The sequence below is a fragment of the Capricornis sumatraensis genome, chromosome 6 (genome assembly GCF_032405125.1).
Source record: "Capricornis sumatraensis isolate serow.1 chromosome 6, serow.2, whole genome shotgun sequence".
Classification (NCBI taxonomy): Eukaryota; Metazoa; Chordata; class Mammalia; order Artiodactyla; family Bovidae; genus Capricornis; species Capricornis sumatraensis.
Window position 1 is genome coordinate 84,956,124 of NC_091074.1, and position 21,002 is coordinate 84,977,125.

A 21,002-nucleotide genomic window follows, 5' to 3' on the forward strand; every position below is an offset into this window, starting at 1 on the left:
AAGGCAGCAGTCTAAGTGAGCCCTGGTGGGGGCCCTGCCTGGAAAAGAGGAGGTACCCGTGTTCTTGAAGGGTGAGTCAAGGAGCCCGGGGTGGTGGTAGTAGGAAGCACGGCTCTGGTGCCCAGATGACAGGGGGTGGGTCTGCTGAGCAGGGTGGGAGCAATGGGCTCAGATGGGGGCCAGTCTGGGCCATATGAGTCCTGCAGCTGACTTCTCTGTCCTTTGCCTCCACTTGGCATTTCCTCATCATCTAACCAGGGTCCCTGAACTAAGAGGAGGTGGGGTTGGGTTGGAGAAGTTGAGGGGAGCTGGCAGCCCCTGGGTGTGGTGCAGGGAGAGGTGATACCCTCCTAAGCCAGCAGCCTTGCTCTCTCTTCTCTCTGCCCTCTCCCCTTTCCAGCCTCCTAGGATGGCAGCCAGGGACTGGGCTGTGGGTTTGGCCTGCGCACACTTGCAGCATGTGAGTGGTATGTATTAGAGTGGACTGGCCAGCATGTGTGGGATGGGGTCAGCCTGAGGAATGGCCCTGGGATATGGGGTTCAAGGAGCAGAGACCTGAGCGGGTGTAGGCCATCTGTGCTTTCATTTTTCTTCACTTGGGGGCAGGTCTGCATTGCCCAGGCCCAGGAGAGGGCCTTGGTTCCCTCCTCCCTCTTGATTTTCATCCTCAGCTTTTCTGGCCACCATCCCCGCCCCTCCAGCAGTGAGTAACAGTGGCAGAAGCAGCAGTAGATACATACATTCTGACTCTCACACACCCCATAGATACAGCTATACGCTGTATGCAGCTACACACATAGGTACAGTTACACACACAGGTACAGCTACACACACAATAGATACCCATATATACATATACATTCACAGACACACACTCACATCCCCCCAAAGACCCACATGTATTCAGACATACACAGGTCCCATAGGAACTTCCCCCTCTTTTCTCCACACAGACATGCAGCTCAGGAAGACCCCAGGTATACTTGAAGACTCCCAGAGACCTCCCTATCCACCTCCAAGGAAATTCCTACAAAGAAATTTCTTCAAGTTGGAAATAACCTTCCAAATAATTTCAGATGCTGCTCACTATGCCGTGGAGGAAACAGAAGGCCAGAGAACGTAACTGACTTGTTGGAGGTAAGAGGAAGCGTGCCTGAGCGAGGACCAGAACTCAGACTTCTGACCCCCAGCCCAGGGCTGTCGGTCCACTGAACTGCTGAGCAGCCTCTCACGCTGTTAACAGGTCACACAGTCATTTCCCCACCACGGTCACCACAGTTATCTAGAGAGACAGGCCCAACCTAGAGATGCAGACACACACTCTGACAGCTCCAGGTGCGCACACACTCTGCCAAGCCATCCCTACCATACACCTGCTGCCACTGTATTCTCCCAGGCTTGCTTTCTTGAAGATTCTTCCTGGGAAGCAGCCTCTAGGACCTTGTGCTAGAGTAAGACCACAATGGGGCTTTTGAGGCCAGCCTTACCTCCTGCTTCCAGCCCAGGACAGATGAAAGGAACAGAAATGTGGGGGGCAGGGGCAGGGGTGCAGAGAGATAGATGTTAGTTAGGGGCAGCTGAGGACAGATCATACCACCAAAACTCTGGCTGTTTCTAAGGCCCACCTCACCCGCCACACAATCCAGACAGCAAGGAAGGAGGTGAATGGGGCAAAGAGGAGGAAGATGGCAGTGATCTGATGGATGGGGGACAATATCCCACTGGGCAGCTTTGCCAGACTTCCCATCTGGAGATGAGGGGAGAAACGCAAATGGTACATGGGCCAGCAAGGGAGCATGTGGAGGCGGCTCTGTGGGGCTGGGCCCTGACCCTGTTGGCCTGGACCTTTCTCCCTCCCAGCCCCTTTCCTTGGCTGGTGCTGGGGGTTCCTGGCTTCACTGGGGTGGAGCCAAACCCTGGCTTTGTGATCCTGCCCCTTACTCATTACTGTTAGCCTCCACGAAGTCCAGTCACCCCTTTCCTCCACCAGACAGGCTTCGGGGAGGGGGCAGGATGCTGGGCAAGGTCCCCCAGGTAACTGAACAAACAGCCCTCCCCTCCTCAGCCCCCCTGGGTGGAGAGAGACCCGGTTTTGGTTTCTCCGGCTCCATGAACACACAGAGGTACACGTCCTACCATAGGAGGAAGCAATGACTGTTACGAGGTTGGCGGCTGTAGGGGGCGCAGGGCCCTGGGGGGCAGGTGGACGAGCAGGGGAGGGGTTGGCCCCTGCCCGGTCCAAGCTGGCCCCTGGCGGCCCCACCCCGGCGGCCGCAGCGGCCCCGCCCGCTACTGGATGTGGCAGGCGGAGGAGGACGTGGCCTGGCAGCACATGCAGGTGGGGTTCACGGACTTGGGGGGGATGAGGTCCAGGTCCTCGTCATCAGGGATCTCATCTAACCGGTAGCCGTCCTTCAGCAGCTGGATGTTCAAATCTTGGTTGATCTGCTGCAGACAAAGGGGAGGGAGGTCAGGCTCGGGGCCATCCGGAGGCACCAGCCGTCCACATCCAGCCCTGTCCCATCCCTGGCTCTCCAGAAATCCCAGGCTTTGCACCTCCTTTAGGCCCCAGCCTCAGTTCTGGCCTCCCTTACAGACACATCCTCTTGGGGCTCCACCTGGCTCTGCTACTCACCCCACCCCTTTCTAAGGGCAACTTCCCACCTCGGGTCCTGATTCTGTTCGCCCCGTCCCTACTTCAGGCCCTCGCCCATGAGGTGTCGCCCCTATGCCACATCCCATTGTAGTTCAGGGCCCTGTTCCAATCTGGGTCAGAACCCCGCCCCTAACCCTGTGCTCCCAGCACTGTAGGCGGAATCAGATCTCAGCCCCATCCAGCACTGGCTCCACCTCAGTTCAGTTGCTCAGTCCTGTCTGACTCTTTATGACCCATGGACTGCAACACACCGGGCTTCTCTGTCCATCACCAACTCCTGGAGCTTGCTCAAACTCATGTCCATCGAGTTGGTGATGTCATCCAACCATCTCATCCTCTGTCATCCCCTTCTCCTCCTGCCTTCAATCTTGCCCAGCATCAGAGTCTTTTCCAATGAGTCAGTTCTTTGCATCAGGTAGCCAAAGTATTGGAGTTTCAGCTTCAGCTTCAATCCTTACAATGAACATTCAGGACTGATTTCCTTCAGGATTGACTAGTTTAATCTCCTTGCAGTCAAGGGACTCTCAAGAGTCTTCTCCAACACCACAGTTCAAAAGCATCAATTCTTTGGTGTTCAGCCTTCTTTATGGTCCAGTTCTCACATCCATACATGACTACTGGAAAAACCATAGCTTTGACTAGACAGACCTTTGTTGGCAAAGTAACGTCTCTGCATTTTAATATGCTGTCGAGGTTAGTCATTGCTTTTCTTCCAAGGAGTAAGTGTCCTTTAATTTCATGGCTCCGATCACCATCTGCAGTGATTTTGGAGCCCAAAAAATTAAAGTCTATCACTATTTCCATTGTTTCCCCATCTATTTGCCATGAAGTGATGGGACTGGATACCGTGATCTTAGTTTTCTGAATGTTGAGCTTTAAGCCAACTTTTTCACTCCCCTCTTTCACTTTCATCAAGAGGCTCTTTGGTTCTTCTTCACTTTCTGCCATAAGGGTGATGTCATCTGCATATCTGAGGTTATTGATATTTCTCCCGGCCATCTTGATTCCAGCTTGCGTTTCTTCCAGTCCAGCGTTTCTCATGATGTACTCTGCATATAAGTTAAACAAGTAGGGTGACAATATACAGGCTTGACATACTCCTTTCCTGATGGGTACCAGTCTGTTGTTCCATGTCCAGTTCTAACTGTTGCTTTTCGACTTGCATACAGATTTCTCAGGAGGCAGGAAAGGTGGTCTGGTATTCCTATCTCTTGAAGAATTTTCCACAGTTGATTGTGATCCACACAGTCAAAGGCTTTGGCATAGTCAATAAAGCAGAAGTAGATGTTTTTCTAGAACTTTCTTGCTTTTTCTATGATCCAGCAGTTGTTGGCAATTTGATCTCTGGTTCCTCTGCCTTTTCTAAATCCAGCTTGAACATCTGGAAGTTCATGGTTCATGTACTGTTGAAGCCTGCCTTGGAGAATTTTGAGCATTACTTTACTAGTGTGTGAGATGAGTGCAATTGTGCGGTAGTTTGAACATTCTTTGGCATTGCCTTTCTTTGGGATTGGAATGAACACTGACCTTTTCCAGTCCTGTGGGCACTGCTGAGTTTTCCAAATTTGCTGGCATATTGAGTGAAGCCCTTTCACAACATCATCTTTTAGGATTTGAAATAGCTCAACTGGAATTCCATCACCTCCACTAGCTTTGTTCATAGTGATTCTTCCTAAGGCCTGCTTGACTTTGCATTCTAGCACTCTAGGTAAGTGATCACATCATCGTGGTTATCTGGATCATAAAGATCTTTTTTGTATAGTTCTTCTGTGTATTCTTGCCACTACTTCTTAATATCTTCTGCTTCTGTTAGGTCCATACCATTTTTGTCTTTTATTGTGTCCATCTTTGCATGAAATGTTCCCTTGGTATCTCTAATTTTCTTGAAGAGATCTCTAGTCTTTCCCATTCTATTGCCCACTGTTCTGCTCAGGGTGTTTTGGTTTTAGCCCCACCCTTTCCCCTAGAGTGGTCCTACTAAGGTGCTTTAGGGTAGCAAGCAGTGGGGCCTCACCTCAGCAGAGGAGTAGCCAGAGGAGGAGTATCTGGACATGTCAAAGTCATCATCACTGGCCGCAGAGGAGAGAAAGCAGAGAGGAAGTGATTTCCAGACATTAAATAGAAAACTCTCTTTACCCTCCCCCACATCAGTCAGTACCTCCCCCTCCCCCCACACTTCTAAATAAATAGCACAATCTTAGCAGAAACCATGCTTGCTGTGGGAATGCAGTTTTAAGACAGGTTCCTTAGCGCCACCCTTCTAAATACATGACTACCTTTAACCTCCTTCTAAATCAGGCTGCTACTACCCCACAGCCTTGCCCCTCTTTTTCCTAGGCTCAGATCACCTGGGTTTGTTGGGTTTTCCCAAAGTCTAGATGTAGCCAGGTCTGTGCCCCGCAGTAGGGCTCCCCCCTCAGAGTGGGCAGGGCACTACAGCATCAGGGCCCATTCTAGGGGCAGCTGCTGGGTCAGCTGTCCCGGGACAGCAGCAGATTGCACTGATCCCCTTTCCTGTCTCCGCTCCCCCTATCTCCATTCTTTGGGGGAATCACCCTCAGAGAGCTCCTGGCTGAGGGACTCCCTCATTCTGACAGTAGAGCAGGTGTGGCCTGTTCAGCCCACTTGTTTATTCCCACTCCCACACAGCTCTGGCTTGCCTGGCTGCCCCGATGTCTCCATACACACCTGTCCGTGTCAAGGGCTACCAGTGGCTTCTCATCCGGGCTCTGGTCAAGTGAGGAGTAGCCTTTATTTGGGACGACCAGCCTGGGTGGAGAATTTGGGGGACTGGATTGGTGATTGAAGCACACCAACCTGGCAAGGAACTGGGCTGGGCCACACCCCACAATCTCCCTCCCTGCCCCCACCCCACCCTACCCCATCCCACCCCGCCACCTTGATCCGATGAGACTCTCTCCTCTCAGAGAGGAGCTGGGCCTGAGGAGGGAGGGAAGAGGGGAGGCTCAGAGCCAGCAGAGACAGGACCCGGCTGGCAGGGTCCTGGTGGGGGTGGGGCGGGCCCCTACCTTGTCCGGGCCATGACGTTGTTCTTCTTGGGTTGCTGGTTAACAGGGCTACCCATGCTGCCATTCTTCAGGGAGCCCTTCCGGGCCAGCTCCCGCTGCTTCTCTGCAGGGGAACATGGGAAAGAAGCTGTGTCCTGCCTCCAGGGCCACCCTGCCTTACCACTCAGGACAGCCTGGGCTGGCCTCCATGGTGAAACTCCTTGCTTCTCTAAGAACTGAGGCAAGGATCCAACTCTAGGCCCTGCTGCTTGAAAGAGACAGTGCTTTCCTCTGCCCAACCTGAGGCAGATAGTGAAGGGCGACAGGAGGAGGCTGACCCCCATCTTCCAGGAACTGTACTCCCAAGTGGGGCAGCTAGCATGTGCTCAATCCAGAGAAAGGCTGGAGAGGGAGAGAGGGAATAGAAGGATGGCAGGGCTTCCTGCAGGTGACACCTTGAGGTGGAGTGTGAAAATGTTAGTCGCTCAGTTGTGTCTAACTCTGTGACTCCATAGACTGTAGCCCACCAGGCTCCTTTGTCCACTAGGTTCTGCTAGGCAAGAACACTGGAGTGAGTGGCCATTCCTTTCTCCAGGGGGTCTTCCCAACCTAAGGATTGAACCCGGGTCTCCTGCACTGCAGGCAGATGGTCTACCTTCTGAACTACCAGGGAAGCCCACTTGAGGTAGAGAGGAGGGCATTTGAGGAAGGAAGGGTAGTGTATAGAAAAGTGCATTTAGAAGTGAGTGTAATAAGTGTGGATCTGGACGGGATGGAGGGATGAAAATGGAGGAAGGTCGGGTTAGAAAAGTTAGATACATTTATTCAGTCATTTATTTATTCAGCAAACATCTGTGTCACCAGTCATGTATCAGGTCCTGTGCACAAGGGACTGGGGCCCCCCTCTGATTACAGACTTGGAGCATGAAGGCCTGAATGCCAAGCAGAAGAGTCTGGGCTTAATGGAAAAGGAAAGAAGCCACTGAAGGTTATGGAGCAGGAGGGGCAGCATGGGGCAGGCAGGGTAAAGGCAGCAGGCTGGGGGACCCCTCTGCCGAGACTACTTCTGACTCCTTGGTTAGCATATGGATTCTCCGAGGCTCTAGAACCTACCAGATTCATGGGACTGGTAACCAAGGGACCCATTGCCTGGTGTGTGGCTCTCCCAGTAGTCAGTTTCTGCCTGGGCCCTACAGGAGGCCTGTCTACCCATTCCTCCTCCTCACAGCAGCTCCGATACTGGCAAAAGGACTACCAGGGGAAAGCTCTCACAAAACAACAAGTTCCAGAGAGGAAGGATGGGATGGGCATTTATAGATACTGTGACTCTGGAATTTTCTTGACCTCCATGTCTCTCATCTCCCATTCTATCCCTCATTCTTTGCCACTGCTCATCTATCTCACGCCCGCAAACCCACCTCCACCTCCTTTCCCTCAAGGCAGCAGCTGCCATTACCACCCCAAGCCTCTAGGGGGTGCAATTTGCCTTATAAGTTCCTGGTGGGGATTCTCCTCAGTGCACCTGGAATAAGGCTGTGAATTTTTCTAGAGGAGCTGTGGTGGTAATACAATGGTCAGGGGGGAAGGTATTGTTTTTAAAAGCATGTTGGAATTGTTGGAAGCAGTGAAAAAATGCTAATAAACTGCAAAAGCAAAATACAGACTACTGTGCAACTATTAAAAGAAGTCATTCTTTATATACTGATATTAGAAGGGGCTTTAAGACATTAATCAGAAAACAAAAAAGAAAAAAATTTCAGAAAATGTGGACAATATGATACCACTTGTGTTTAAATACAATATAAAACTAGAAAAAACTAAAAACCAAAACCAAAATGCTTGGAATGATTATCTCTGGGGAGGAGAAAATGATGGGGAAGAGTAAAGAATACTTATGTTCTTAAATTAAATACTTATGTTAAATTAAATACTTAAGTTAAATACTTATGTTCTTAAATTAAACAATAATAAGAAAACAAAACTGGCTGCAGTTTGAGTCTGGTGTCCTGTCCTGGGAAGATGAACAAATTCCACTGAGAGGACTGTTCTCTTGTTTAGAAAAACAAGAGGGGCTGAGGGGCTCCCTGGATTTGGTCTGGAAGGAGAAAAGCAAGTTAAAAGGAAAAAAGAAAAGCTGAATAATATAACAGGACTCTGAAAAGGTGTCCTGGCAGCTGCTGAGCAAGGTTTTGAAACAGATTTCTCAGGACTAAGGAGAGGGCCCAGTATTTGATGGGCAGTTGGAGCCTGGGGAGAAAGATGAGCAAGAGGGCGGGCGGGATGGCAGAGAAGCTCTGAAGGATGATCGTGGCCTGCATTTAATTGTTAACTCTTTCCTGGATGCACTGTGTTAGCTATATTTTCACTTGTGAAAACAAATTATTTATTTATTTATTGATGGCTGCACCTCATGGCCTGTGGGATCTTAGTTCCCTGACCAGGGATTGGACCTAGGCCCTCGGCAGTGGAAATGAAGTGTACTAACTACTGGACCGCCAGGGAATTCCTGAAACCATTTTTTAAAATTAGAAGTCTGTTATGTATGGCAGCCTTGGGTGAGTGAGATGGTCCCTGAGGGAGAGAGGTGGTGTTGGCGGGAGGTGAAGCGAGCGCAGCAGCTGCAGGAGCTCTGGGCAGTGACTGGGAGAGAGGTGGCTCAAAGGAGTGAGCGGCAGCATAAACTGACTTTGGAGTGGACGTGAGATAAACCCCCAAGGGTGGGGTGACCCTGGGAAGCCAGGAGAGGTTTGGGTTTATTAAGAAACTAAGGGAAAGTTTCTCCAAACAGGAGCCAACAAGATCTGGAGATATCCAGCTAGGCTGACTAGGAAGGGGGAGAGGGGCTCAGCTTCTAGGGGAGAGGAGCCAGGTTCCAGGCTTCGGGAGCCTCACTCCTTTCTGCCCTCAGACGCAGGAACTGCTGCCTACTTCTAAGGCAGCTAGCTTCCTCTCAACCTGGTCCAGTGTTTGATGGGGCTTCCGACCCTCTCTCTGGGGTTCCTGCAGCTATGCCCCAGAACACTTGGAGCCTTCTGGACCCCAGAGATGCCTCTAGAGCTCTGGGCACCTGTGGAGAATTATCACCTCTCTCTTGGCCTTGCAGGAGAGACGGTACCTGTGACTTGGTGGCTAGAGTCTAGGAATTGTCTAGCCTGAGCTGTACCTCTTTGCAGACCCAGCCCAGCGCACCTTGCCTGTCCACGCCCAACATCTCCCTCACCCCCCAGACACACTCACCCAGCTTCACTTGGAGCGGGGATGGTTTGTAATTCATGGCTACTGACTCACCCTCCCGGGCGTCACAGTCTCCGTCTGAGATGGAGGCGGCGGCTGGGTCCTGGGGGAGAAAGCAGGGGGACAGGGAGCTGTTAGGAGGTAAACACAGGGGGCTGTTCTCACCTGTCCTCTGTGGGTATTTCTCCCTGGCAGCGGATGGGGTTCAGGAAGGGAGGGATAGACCCGTCTACCACGGAAGGAAGATCGGGAGCTGGGTGGAAGAGCCCAGGATCTCGGCTCTATTTACACCCATCTGGGTGTCTGTCCTTTAAGTGCTGTGTCATCTGCCACCCCCAGGAAGCCTACTGTGATTCTTTAAACCCACAGGACCACCTTCTCTTGCCTCCCATACTTGTCGCCATGCTCCTTAGGGCCCTGCCTTGTTTAGAAAGATCTTTCTAGGTTCCTGTGAGTTAAAGTCTGGATTAAGGTCTGAGCAGGTGCTCCCTGAGACGGTCCTTCGCCGTTTCCCCAGCTCTGGCTGATCCCTTCCGAGGATCCAGAGAACTGACTGGCTGAGCCAGGCTAGACTTTCAGGCTGTAGCCACGCAGTTCTAGTGAGAACTTCTCCATATCACAGATGGATCCTAAAGAGTGTCTCCCGAGAGAACCTAAATGGTTGGCTTGGAATGGCAGGTGAGAAGACAAACAATGGCAAGTCAGCCGGTGGCCAGCTCGTCCTGTGTTGCCCAGACAGGGCTGGACACTACAGATAACAAGACAGCATGCATTCTGTGCATTGTCCAGGGTCTGGAACCATTTTGGTCTCTCTCACTGCCCTCTTTACCAACTTCTTCCCATTGCTATGGGTGTTATGCTGTCCCAAGTCCTACTTTAGCCTCACTATTCTCTCCAGAACACCCCCAAATCTCTGCTACAAGATCCAGGGCCTTATCCTACTCTGCCTCAGTCAGTTGGAAGGCGCTGGAGTCATTCACCCTCTCCCTGAGAAATTGATAACCAGCCATGGGCGTAGGACGCTGCCATCCTACCATCCACCTAGGGTCATAGAGTGGTAAGCCTAAGGTCAGAGGATCGCAGAGAGGCTCCAGGGCTGTGCCTATTCTGCCTCTGGGGACATGGAGAGCAGACAGAGAGGCAGGGAGAATGCTGGAGGATGGGCCCTGTGGGGCCAGGCCCAGGGATCTGAGTGGCTTCTGGTGACCATTAAAGGAAGGCTATGCAGCCATTATGGTGGCTTAGTTTCCCTTTAGAATGAAGCAGGGGGGATGAAAACATGCTTGCCACTAAAGGAAAAGGGAAAAGTCTAGACTGTTTTGGAGGGAAATCCTGGCCTTGTCTGTGTTTCTTTAGGCCATCCAGAGTGCAAGGCCTGGGTGGGCTGTGTTGCCACAGTGGTTTGTGAGTTCCTGAGGGCAGAACCCAGGCCTGTGTCCTCTTCTCTGATTCCCAGCCTTAGCTGTCACTGAGGGGAATGGGACAGAAGGGTAGAACAGGTGGGGGTACTGGGGGCTCAGTGCATGCATCCCAGGCAACCTCCCAAGCCACTGGTCTTTGCAAGTCCTTCATCCTCTGCCTCCCTGGCTTGGCTCCTCCTTGGGAGGCTGATCTCTGGCAGCACCTGTCCCCTGCTGCCCTGGAGAAGGAGGCCTCTAGTGACCCATCCATGTCTCTCTGTGGTCAAAACAGTGCTGCCTGCAGGGGACATGGAGACCAGCCGGTGAGCACTAGGCTGCAGGGACGCTCACTGCCAAGGCTCCCTGAGCGAGGGCTTTTCAAACGCAGAACCCACAAATGTGCCCGTGGGGCCCTCCCAGGGAAGCACTGGCAGATTTCCAATTTCCCTTCCTCTCTCTGTGGTGTTTGTCACATGTCACACACACCATGTCCATTTGGAAAGGGTTTCTCCCCTGGCTTCCAGGACACCATGCCTCCTGGCTCATCTTGCCTCTTTGACCATCACCTCTGCCTTCTCCCACAGTTAACTTCAAGACTCAAGTCCTTGGGCGTTTGTGGCTAACTTTTCCCTCCTTGATGCAGATGAGTCCATCAGAGTGTCTTCTCTCAGGCTGGAGGTCCTGGGTGGCAACACTGGAGGGGGCCAGTGCAGGAAGGTTGGGGCCTGAGTGGGAAGCTGTTGAGTGACTCTGGTCACAGGACCCACATGTATTCCCTAAGGCCACTGGGATTCCTGAGTGACACTGCCAGTCCCTTTAGGTCAAGAGCCAGCATGTAAAGCCCTAGACTGCGAGGTCCCATTCAGCATCTCCCCATCACTGTCCTTGATGGAAGGCCATCTTTGAGGCAGGAACAAAGATTCTGGCACTGTGCCTGCAAACTCAAGCCTTCACTGTGGGCTTCCTGTATGTCTTTCCTGGGAAGTGCAGCCAATGCCCCATGACCACCACATGGAAATGTAATCAGGGAGATTAGATGTGAAATATGCACGAATACAAGTATCAGAGAGGAATCCAGGCAGAAGGAAGCATCTGGCTCGAAGAAATCAGGGAAAATTTAAAATGCCCCCCAAGGACATCTGACAGGAGTTAGCTAGATCCAGAAACTAGAGTGGTGATTAGCAAGGTTATTAATAAACACTCAGCAGAGACAGACATTGAAATGCATCTCTAACAGCAGCCCATGTTTCTACAACCCTGCACGCAAATTCTCCAAAGACTATAAGAGATGATTAATAGCTCAATCTCACTGTTTCTGGGATGGAATAAATCAGCTAATGACCAGAGCAAAACCAATATAACTAGAGGAAGGCAGAAGTACCAGAAGAATCTTAAGAGTTAGTCTGGTCCAGTGATTTTCATTCAACCGTGTTTCCTGAACCCTGTGCCTTGGGCAGGGCTGAGTGCGAGAGGAGAGCAACAGGAAGGGGTCTGGCTTCCCTGAAACCAGAATAGATCTGTTTTTATGTATTTATTTGGCTGTGTCAGGTCTTAGCTGTGGCACACGGGATTTCCACTGTGTCATGTGGGATCTTGTGATGCGGTGTGTGTGCTCTCTGGTTGTGGTGCGTAGGCACGTTGCGGCACACGGGGCTTAGCTACTCTGCAACATAGGGGATCCTAGTTCCCAGACCAGGTATCAAACCCGCGTCCCCTGCATTCCAAGGTGGATTCCCAACTACTGGACCACCAGGGAAATCCCCAGAATAGATCCATTTTGATTTCACTTACATAGGAGCCTTTCTGCAAGATTTTGGTTGAAGAAAGGGTTTTATTGCTTTAAAAGAAAGGCGAGGGAGGGAGTTTAAAACACATTGATTTAGCCCAATCTTTTAAAAATGCTTTACTATAGAACTTGTTAAATTTACATGAAAACAGGGAAAACAGTATAGTGAGATCCTGGGTACCTACCAAACAAATTACTAGCTTCAACAAATTACCACTTAGACTATTCTTTAAAAAAAAAATCTTGGATCCTCCATTTATAACACTAGCTATGTGATCTGTGCTTTAGTTTCTACATCTGCAAAGTGGGGCTTACACTAATACCTATGTCAAAGGTTTCTGTGAGGGTAAGGTGAGACTATGTAATCTGGTGCTTAATATGCAAGCATTTAGAGTAGTATTTAGTATATATACTACATCCAGCACACTCTATGTGTGGTATAGCTATGAGGCTTTTATTAGCACAGGCTCTGTGGGACACACAGCCATGAACAGTGTACCCTGGCAGTGACCAATCCACAGCACCAGCCCTGTCACCACCCGGGTTGGGGCCTGGCTTATGTGGGCAGATATCTGTGGAAGAGATGCTCGCTCAACAGGGTGAGGAGGGGCCTGATCAGGGAGCATTCTGTCTCCTCTCTCTCCTCACTTCCTTACATTGCATTTCCCTCACTTAGTTATCAGCGGTCAGCCTGGGGATCATCAAGATATATAGAAATAGACCCATCCTTAAGGAGCTCCCAGTAATTATTAGTAAATGTAACAAGAGCCATAAAAGTAGAGGGAAAGGGACAAAGGGAGGGTGGTCAGAGAAAACATCCCAGAAGACTCTTGAAAAGATCTCCAAACATCAGTTTCCTAGTTATCTTAAGAGGAAGGATGTTCAGGGAACATCTGCAGAGGCTCAGATGCCTGAAACTAGCATTGCATATTCAAGAAACAGTCAATATTTTGCTACAGTTGAAACCTAGAAGGTATGATGATGAAGAGTGACAGGAAATAAAGTTGTGGGGCCAGCAGGGCTCAGATCATGGTGGAAGATGGGCCTTGACTTTGTTCTTTGCTCCGAAGATGATGGCAGAGGAGCCAGTGAAGCCTTGAGTAGGGGAGTAACACGATCAGATTCGAGATGGAGAAGGACACTCTAAAAGTCATGTAGAAGATTGGTGGGAAGGAAGTGAGACTGGGATTTAGGGAACTGTTGCAACAGTGCCAGCAAGAGATGACAGAGGCCTGAACTAAGCAGAAGATAAAAGGTCATAAAGGAGGATGTTAAAGAGAGTAAAGTGGCAGACCTTAGGGATAAAATGTAGAAGGAGTCCAGACACTCCTAGTTTTCTGTGTGGGGTAACTGGGAAAGGGATGCTTGTAGTAATTATTAAAATAGACAGTGCAGGAGAAGACATAACTATGGTCAGGGAAAACCAGATGAGCTCAGTTTGGGACAGGTTGAGCTCTGAAGTGTCTTTCGGACACTAAATGACATCATTAGTAGGAACTGAGGTTCAGGATCTCAAGAAAGAGCTGTGGACTGATGGTAATTGAAGCCCACAGAGGAGAATAAACCTTTCAGGGAGAACAAGCACAGTGAAACAGACAGGAACCGAGAATAGTGTCCTGGAGAGCATCCAACCTTAGGAAATGAGTGGAAGAAGAAGGTTGAGTAGGAGCAGAAGGGCAAGATGTAGAAAAAGATCCAGGAAGATATTCAAGCAGTTTCCAGGTGAAACAAATCAATAATGTCAAACTAATACATGAGTCCATAAGATAAAGATAATATTTAGAAATGAGGAAGTCGTAGATGACCTCAGCAAACAGAGGTTTGGTTGAATGGTAAGGACAGAGCCCAGATTACAAGGGATGTAGGAGGGGATAGGAGATGAGGAAGTAGAAACAGTGAACACAGGCTGTTCTCTCAAGGAGCTACACTGAGAAGAGAGAGAGAGAATGAATGATAGTCAGAGGGAGTTTTGGAGTTGAAGGATTCTTTGGAGGGAGGGAACACATGACCACTGTTTCACATGGAGGGGAAGAAAATTGAGTAGAAAGGGAGATGTTCGATGGACTATGGTCTTTGAGGAGTCAAGAGAAGATAGAACCAGAATCAGATGAGAGGAGGAACGCTCCTTACTGAGATGGAAGGGAGGTGAAGATGGGTGGAGGATGCAGATAACATAGAGACAGGAAGGTGGGTGGAAGGTTAAGGGAGTTCATTCCTAAAAGTCTAGTTAAGTAAAAGAAGGGGGCAGATGCTAAGGGGTTGAGGAAAAGAGGGACTCTTGGTGGCTGGACAGGAGTGGAAGGAGATCAGACTGGCAGGGGTTTCAGCTACAAATTCTCAACTTTCACCCGCTCTTGATCTTGCCTTCAGGATGAAAGGCACTCTCCATGGTGCTGAACAATTTTGCCTTTGTCTTATGGCCTGAACACAGATGATTCAAGGTAACAACATGATTCAATTTTCGCTTTCCCACGGGAAAGGTAACCTCTGTCCTCACCTTCAAGCACTAATTTTCAGGAAGATGGAAAATGAAATGGATTTAGAATGAGGTATGAAGAGGCAAAGTGCTTGTATCAACATTATCTAACCTCTCTTTGCCTAACACACATGAATTTCCCTCTAGTTTTAGGAGGGAGCTGGTGGAAGCAGTTCTGAGTTATGAAATGCTGAAAGGCTACCTCTGGAACAGTCATGTCTGTACCCTGTTCAGTTCCCCTGGGAGAAAGCAGAACAGACTTAGAGCAGGAACAGGAACAGGGCCAGGAGGACAGGTAGTACTGAGAAGGAAAGGAAAACAGGGGGTGATCTGGAGCTCAGGCCACTCTCTGATGGGCAGAGAGACAGCAAGATAGGGTATCAAAGAACAACTCTGTTTCTGTCACAAGTGGTTCAGCTCAGAAACTTCCTGAGACTGTGGCTCCCTGAAGAGTTATGCTACTCCCCCAAAACATCCGTTGGGAGTGGGTGGTAATAAGCATGTTTAGATGTCAATATTTTAGAGGGAGACCCAAAAGAATGCAATTCTATGCCTTTCTGTCCAATGCCCATAGTTTGGCAGAAACCTAACGTCCAGTCCAAGAATATTCAGTAGCAGTTTAGGCACTGGTTAGACCTCTTGGCCTCCTTGCAGATGGCTGTCCATTCAGCCTCTAAGGCATTCCCATCCCTCTCTGGCTCAACATGAGAATCATTTGGCCAGTGACAGTTCCTACTCCAGAGAAGGATCTGAGGTCCTGTGAGTACCATGGTTGGGGAGCTCCCACTTTATCCCCTATCTTCCTCTTTGCTAGCATTTCTGCCAGGCAACTGGTCAGGACTTCTATCCTTTCAGGACATATTAAGACCCTTAGGGGCCCCACTTATAGGGAAGGACAAAGACCTCTGTTAGGTGTAAGGTCTTTTGGGGGATATCTGGAAGGCGGGGTGGTGAAGAACAGAAAAGCGAGGGAAGTCTATGAAGCCTGAATTCGGGAAAGGGGTCAGAGGACCCTGCCTAGTTCAGAGAGGCCTCTCTTATCAGTCTAAATCTCTTCACTCTTTAGGTTTTTCTCTATAAGAAGACTCAGTTCAAAGTCAATACTGAGTGGCACTCCTTTCCAGCTCTGGACTGGGTGCTGGTAGTAGGGAAGAAAACACACCTTTTCCACACACACCACAATTCTTCAGAGCATTATGGGATGAAGCAAAGCTCCCTAGAAGGAGGCAGAAAGGATTCTCATGGCTGGGCTAGAGTTCAAGCACTCAAGGGGGTCTTGTGTATAGCTGAAGATTTTCTGTTTCTTTAAACAGCTCCTAGGATGGAATTCATCCCCCAAAAGAAGCACCACCCACCAAGCTTTAGTAGCTTTGTGGTGACTGTCATTGGGGAATCAAAATGCAGAAACCCATGGCTAGAAACTTTAGCCATGGCGAGTTTAATAGATTTTTCTATTATAAAGTGATACATGCTAAAATAAAAAAAATCACATTTAGTTTTACCACTTTGAGGCAATCTTTGTTAATGTTCTAGTGTATCTGAGTCTTTTATGTATACTACAGTAGCAACACTAGGGGCTTTCCCTCTCTGGAAGCTGGTGTTTCGCCTGTCCTCATGGTCACAGGCGTGGGCCTCTAGGTAGGTACATTGTTGGGTCTATGTGGTCCTGTCCTTGCTTAGACCAGGTGGAGCCCATCAGAGCATCCTCCAGAATTGGGAAGTGGGGCTTCTACAAGGAAAGGTGAAGTTTAAGACTATAGATTAGGTAGCAGAGAAGGTCACTGGCAGGGAGACAAGAATAAAGCTGATGTTCAGAAAGAAGAAACACAAGAGCTAGAAAGTCTTCCCTAGGTTTCAGGTTCTGGTTCTAGAACTTGTCCTGTCCCTCTAAGGTTTGATTACATGCCTGTCCTCTTGTATTGGACTTCCCTGGTGGCTCAGACGGTAAAACATCTGCCTACAATGCGGGAGACCCAGGTTCAATCCCTGGGTCGGGAAGATCTCCTGGAGAAGGAAATGGCAACCCACTCTGGTATTCTTGCCTGGAAAATCCCATGGACAGAGAAGCCTGGTAGGGCTACAGTCCATGGGGTCACAAAGAGTCGGACATGACTGAGTGACTTCACTTTTCCTTTCCTCTTGTATTAGGAGAAAATCTAGTGTCCTTACAGTCTAGTCACCTTTTTAGCTTAAACTAGCTTGAGTTGGATTTTGTTACTATAACCAGAAAGTATCTGCTAATAATTATTCATAGAACAACATTTAAAGAAAAACATACTGTATCTTATATTCTATATTTAAAAAGTTAGTATTAGGGCATATTCAATTCTCTATGTTTTTACACAGTTTTCTTAACCATTAGCTTAATGGCTACATGATATCCATAAAGGGGACATACAATAACTTTTTAACCCTTCACTTATTTTGGACATTTAGGTGGTTTGCAATATTACAAATTATAATATAAATAATAAATCAAAAAGTGCAAACGCTTTTAAGATTCTTGATACATACCACCAAACTGCTTTCCCAGAAGATTCTTCCAATTTACAATGCCTCTAGTCACAACCAATAGCTATAGCTGGTTTTTTAGTATTTTATTTTTTACTGTGTACCAGGGTATTTTAGGTCATCACATCTATCTACTGGTTTCCAAGAGAGCTCTTCTCCAGTCCTATTTGCTTGGTTCCCCCTGGGGAATCTTCTTTCAAAGAATAGAATTTCCTCTGGGCATCATCTGCCAGACAAAATATTCCTGACTTGAAGCCACTGATTAAGAACAAAAGGCGAGAAGGCTGTTGCACTGCAGCTTGGGCAAGGCTCTGGTAGTGCATGGAGCACTAGCACTGTCAGGTAGCGGGCTGCCATGCTCCAGCTGGCCCCTGGCCTGTGCACATCAGCTGCAGGCACTGGGACTGAAGCTGCAGATCCAGGAGGCAAACCTCACCGAGGAGGTCTCCCTTGCTTTCAGATTTAGGGTGAGACAATGAACCAAAATGGCTCTGGAGTAATTCCAGAAAGACAGGCAGCTCCCATTCCCTTACCTATTATTTAGTTTTCAAAAATAGCTACTCAGAAACAGGGAGAGAAAAGGATGGTGAAAGATACGAAGCTAGCACTGGGATGGCAAAGAACTGGACTCATTTAAAAAGAAAATTCCATTTATTTATCTTTGGCAAGGCTGGGTCTTCATTGCTACAGAGGCTTTTCTCTAGTTATGGCGAGCAGGGGCTGCTCTCTGGTTGCAGTGCGCAGGCTTCCTATTACAATGACTTCTCTTGTTGCTGAGCACATGTTCCCTGGCATTTGGGCTTCAGTAGTCACAGCAAGAGGGCTCAGTAGCTGTGGTTCGCAGGCTCTACAGTATGGCCTCAGTAGTTGTGGTGCATGGGCTTAGTTGCTCTGAGGCATGTGGGATCTCCCCGGACCAGGGATTAAAGTGTGTCTCCTGCATTGGCAGGTGGGTTCTTTACTATTGAGCCACCAGGGAAGCCCCAGATTCATCTGGGGGAGACAAGGGATGTGTGAATTTTTAAAACGATTTAGAATCCTGCTTTGCCTTCTCTGTGGTTAGGGCTGCTTTTCCTACATTGATGTTCTGTCGTTCCTATTCACCTGGAAATCCTATGAACAAAAAGCCTTTGTTTGGGAGATAGGGCAAATGCCTAACTCAGGGACAACTAGATAGCAATAGTGGCTTGGGGGAAGCCTCTGCAAAAAGGCCTAGGGGATGAGCCTCCTGACCCAGGAGACAGGGGCAGGGCCAGAAATTGAGAAACCTTGGTTCCTCCAGGAGGCTTGACTTGGCCTAGTCCTTGAACTTCATTCCTATCCCCAAGCTCATCCTCTGAGCCAGATGTTAAGCAGGCTCCTGTCTTACCTTGGACCGGGCAGAGACACAGGTCTTAGCCTCTACAGTCTGGTGAACCAAAATGTTTCTGAGTCCCACATCCCGCTCCTCCGTCACCTGCTCCTATTTCAACCTCTTTAGGGAGAGGCCATCTCACTTAATGGAGAAAGGAGTAAAGGTATAAAATTCTTTTAAAAAGTAGATCAACAATGGTTGAAGTGATAAATTTTATGTTATATTTATTTTACCACAATGTGAAAAAATGGGGGAAAAAAGAGATTAACTGGTAGGGCCTGAGGCAGAAGAAGATGGTATGAGGGTGGACAGTGGAGAGGAGGCAGTCCCTTCTCTTATTTAATTCAGTTTCGGCCAACACAGACTTTGGAGACGAGACTTTGCATAGAAATGATTCCAAAATCAAGGGAGTTAAAGGGGACAAGAGATCTGCAGTTCTAAGGGCCTTCTACTTGGACAGGGTCGAAAGGAGGCAAAGAAGGGGGTTGGATACTCAGGGATAATGGAGCTTTAAGGAGTGTGGTCCAGAGGACCCTTTGGTTTCTTTCCAGGATATGGATCCTAGTTCCCCAGTGTAAAGAAGGCGGCACAGAACACCAAGCAGAGATGCTGCCAAAGAACTGAAAGACGGTGTTTGCTTGGGAGAGTCCTTGAGACTGGTCCTTATCCCTGCACATGGTAGGGAGCTGAAGCAAGAGAAATGTCAACAAACATTGACATTTGGCCTACGCCAGACTACTTGTGGATGGATCTTCATCTGGATCTTGGCTCCAAATCTCACTTGAGGATGTTTGATAAGCTTCAGTTACTCAGAGACTTACCCAAGCCTGCACTGCCTCATGACTCTTCTGGACTCCTGGATTTCCCAAGAAGGCAGTTATCTGAAAGTCTATGGGATGTCTTCCCCGGGCTGCCATCTCTGACCCCTTTTCTCTGGCCTTGGAAGAGTAAAGAGTTACTTGTCTGTGGTGGACAATGGACTTGGAGGGCTGGTATGAAGTAGCTTCTCCCTTCTGTGGCATTTCCTGCCTCTGCCTTTCCTCTCCCTTACAGACTCATCTAACTCACCAGCCTCCATTATGCCTGGCAAGCACCACTTTTTGCCCATAAAGACAACTGGCATTTCTCTGGCCAGAGCAGTCCCCTGTTCTTTCCTTTTTCGGTCATCCCAATAGTTAGGCATTGGTGAGCTTGAGAGTGAAGTGTTAGTCACTCTGTAATGTCCGACTCTTTGCGACCCCATGGACTGTAGTCTACCAGGCTCCTCAGTTCACGGAATTTTCCGGGCAAGAGTACTGGAGTGGGTTGCCATTTCCTTCTCCAGGGGATCTTCCCAACCCAGGGATCGAACCCAGGTCTCCCGCATTCCAGACAGACGCTTTACGGTCTGAGCCACCAGGGAAGCCAAGAAGACTTTAGTCTAAAGATGGGGAATTGACAGGCATACAAATTAGCCTGTTCAAGGCAGAGAGAGGAACATGAGAGGTAGGAATGCATGAAGGGTGGGGGGAGCACAGAGAAGGTGATGGCAGTGGAAGTTGTTTATCCTCCCAGACAAAGAGGGTCAGGCTCTTCTTTGATCAGGGGGCTTCCCTTGTGACTCAGCTGGTAAAGAATCTGTCTGAAATGGAGGAGACCTGGGTTCGATCCCTAGGTTGGGAAGATCCCCTGGGGAAGGGAAAGGCTACCCACTCCAGTAGTCTGGCCTAGAGCATTCCATGGACTGTATAGTCCACGGGGTGGCAAAGAGTCAGACACGACTGAGCAATGTGCACTCTTACTTTGATCAAAGCAGAGGATCAGCTCTTAGGTCAATGGGTACTTTGGCAAGAAGACTCAAAGCAATGATTGGTGAGGTTTAGCTCTAGGGCTAGGACTTTATTCTCACTATTTTTTAATGCTGCTGCTAATACAACCCCTACTCTGTCACGGGGCACCCAGTCCACCCTGTTTCTGTGGGTCAAGTACAGAGATAGAAGGGGCTCAGTACATCAGGGTCTTTTCCTTTACCATGAGATACACAGACAACTCTCCCATAAGGAAGGGTCAAGAGGCTGTAGGTGGGTGGCAGGAAAGTGTTTCCTTTGGGAAGGCAAATATGAATTCACAGTCCTAAGATAGGGATACGGTAGCTCTGGTGAAACAAACCCTTACTGGCCCCAGCAGTCACTCTCACCAGGCCTGTTTTGTGCCGCAGGGAGGTCGATGCTAAGGTCACTTGGGGGCTCAGGGCCCAGCCCAAGAGAGGAGCAGGTCAGAGAAAGGAGGGAGAGACTAGTGAACCCTATCTGAGTTTCCCTAGAGAAGTCAGATGGTGGTGGAAGAGTAGGGGGAGGGGAGGTTCTACACTAGCCCAAGCTCAAGGCAAGATCTCAGCTGTGAAGATAGCCATTTGCTGGTTATGCGTCCCTAGAGGGAAACAATACTCCTCCGCAAAGCTAGATGATCGTGGAGTCCCTGCTGGAAGGGCTTCCCGGGCCGTCCTGTCACTCCCTGGCTGGTGCAGTAATGCTGAATGGATAACTCAAGGCTACCACCTCAATGCTGAGGCATCCACAGGTAGGGAGCCTGAAACAA

At 49.1% G+C, this 21,002-nt stretch overlaps 1 protein-coding gene across 3 annotated transcripts in view; it reads right to left on the reverse strand.

Annotated features, from left to right (window-relative positions):
* Positions 1-1,986: 1,986 nt before the first annotated feature.
* The window catches only part of FAM219A (family with sequence similarity 219 member A), a 57,731-nt gene continuing 38,715 nt past the window's right edge, over positions 1,987-21,002 (reverse strand). The window contains exons 2-6 of one of the 3 annotated variants that reach the window (XM_068974024.1): positions 8,953-9,001; positions 5,686-5,788; positions 5,345-5,425; positions 4,671-4,725; positions 1,987-2,445 (exon numbers count right to left, since the gene is read on the reverse strand). In XM_068974024.1, the coding sequence (XP_068830125.1) occupies positions 2,290-2,445; positions 4,671-4,725; positions 5,345-5,425; positions 5,686-5,788; positions 8,953-9,001 (444 nt within the window). In that variant the 3' untranslated portion in view covers positions 1,987-2,289. Of the gene's footprint in view, positions 2,449-4,670; positions 4,726-5,344; positions 5,426-5,685; positions 5,789-8,901; positions 9,002-21,002 lie in introns of all 3 variants that reach the window. The other 2 variants (XM_068974023.1, XM_068974022.1) reach the window with 2 other exon arrangements.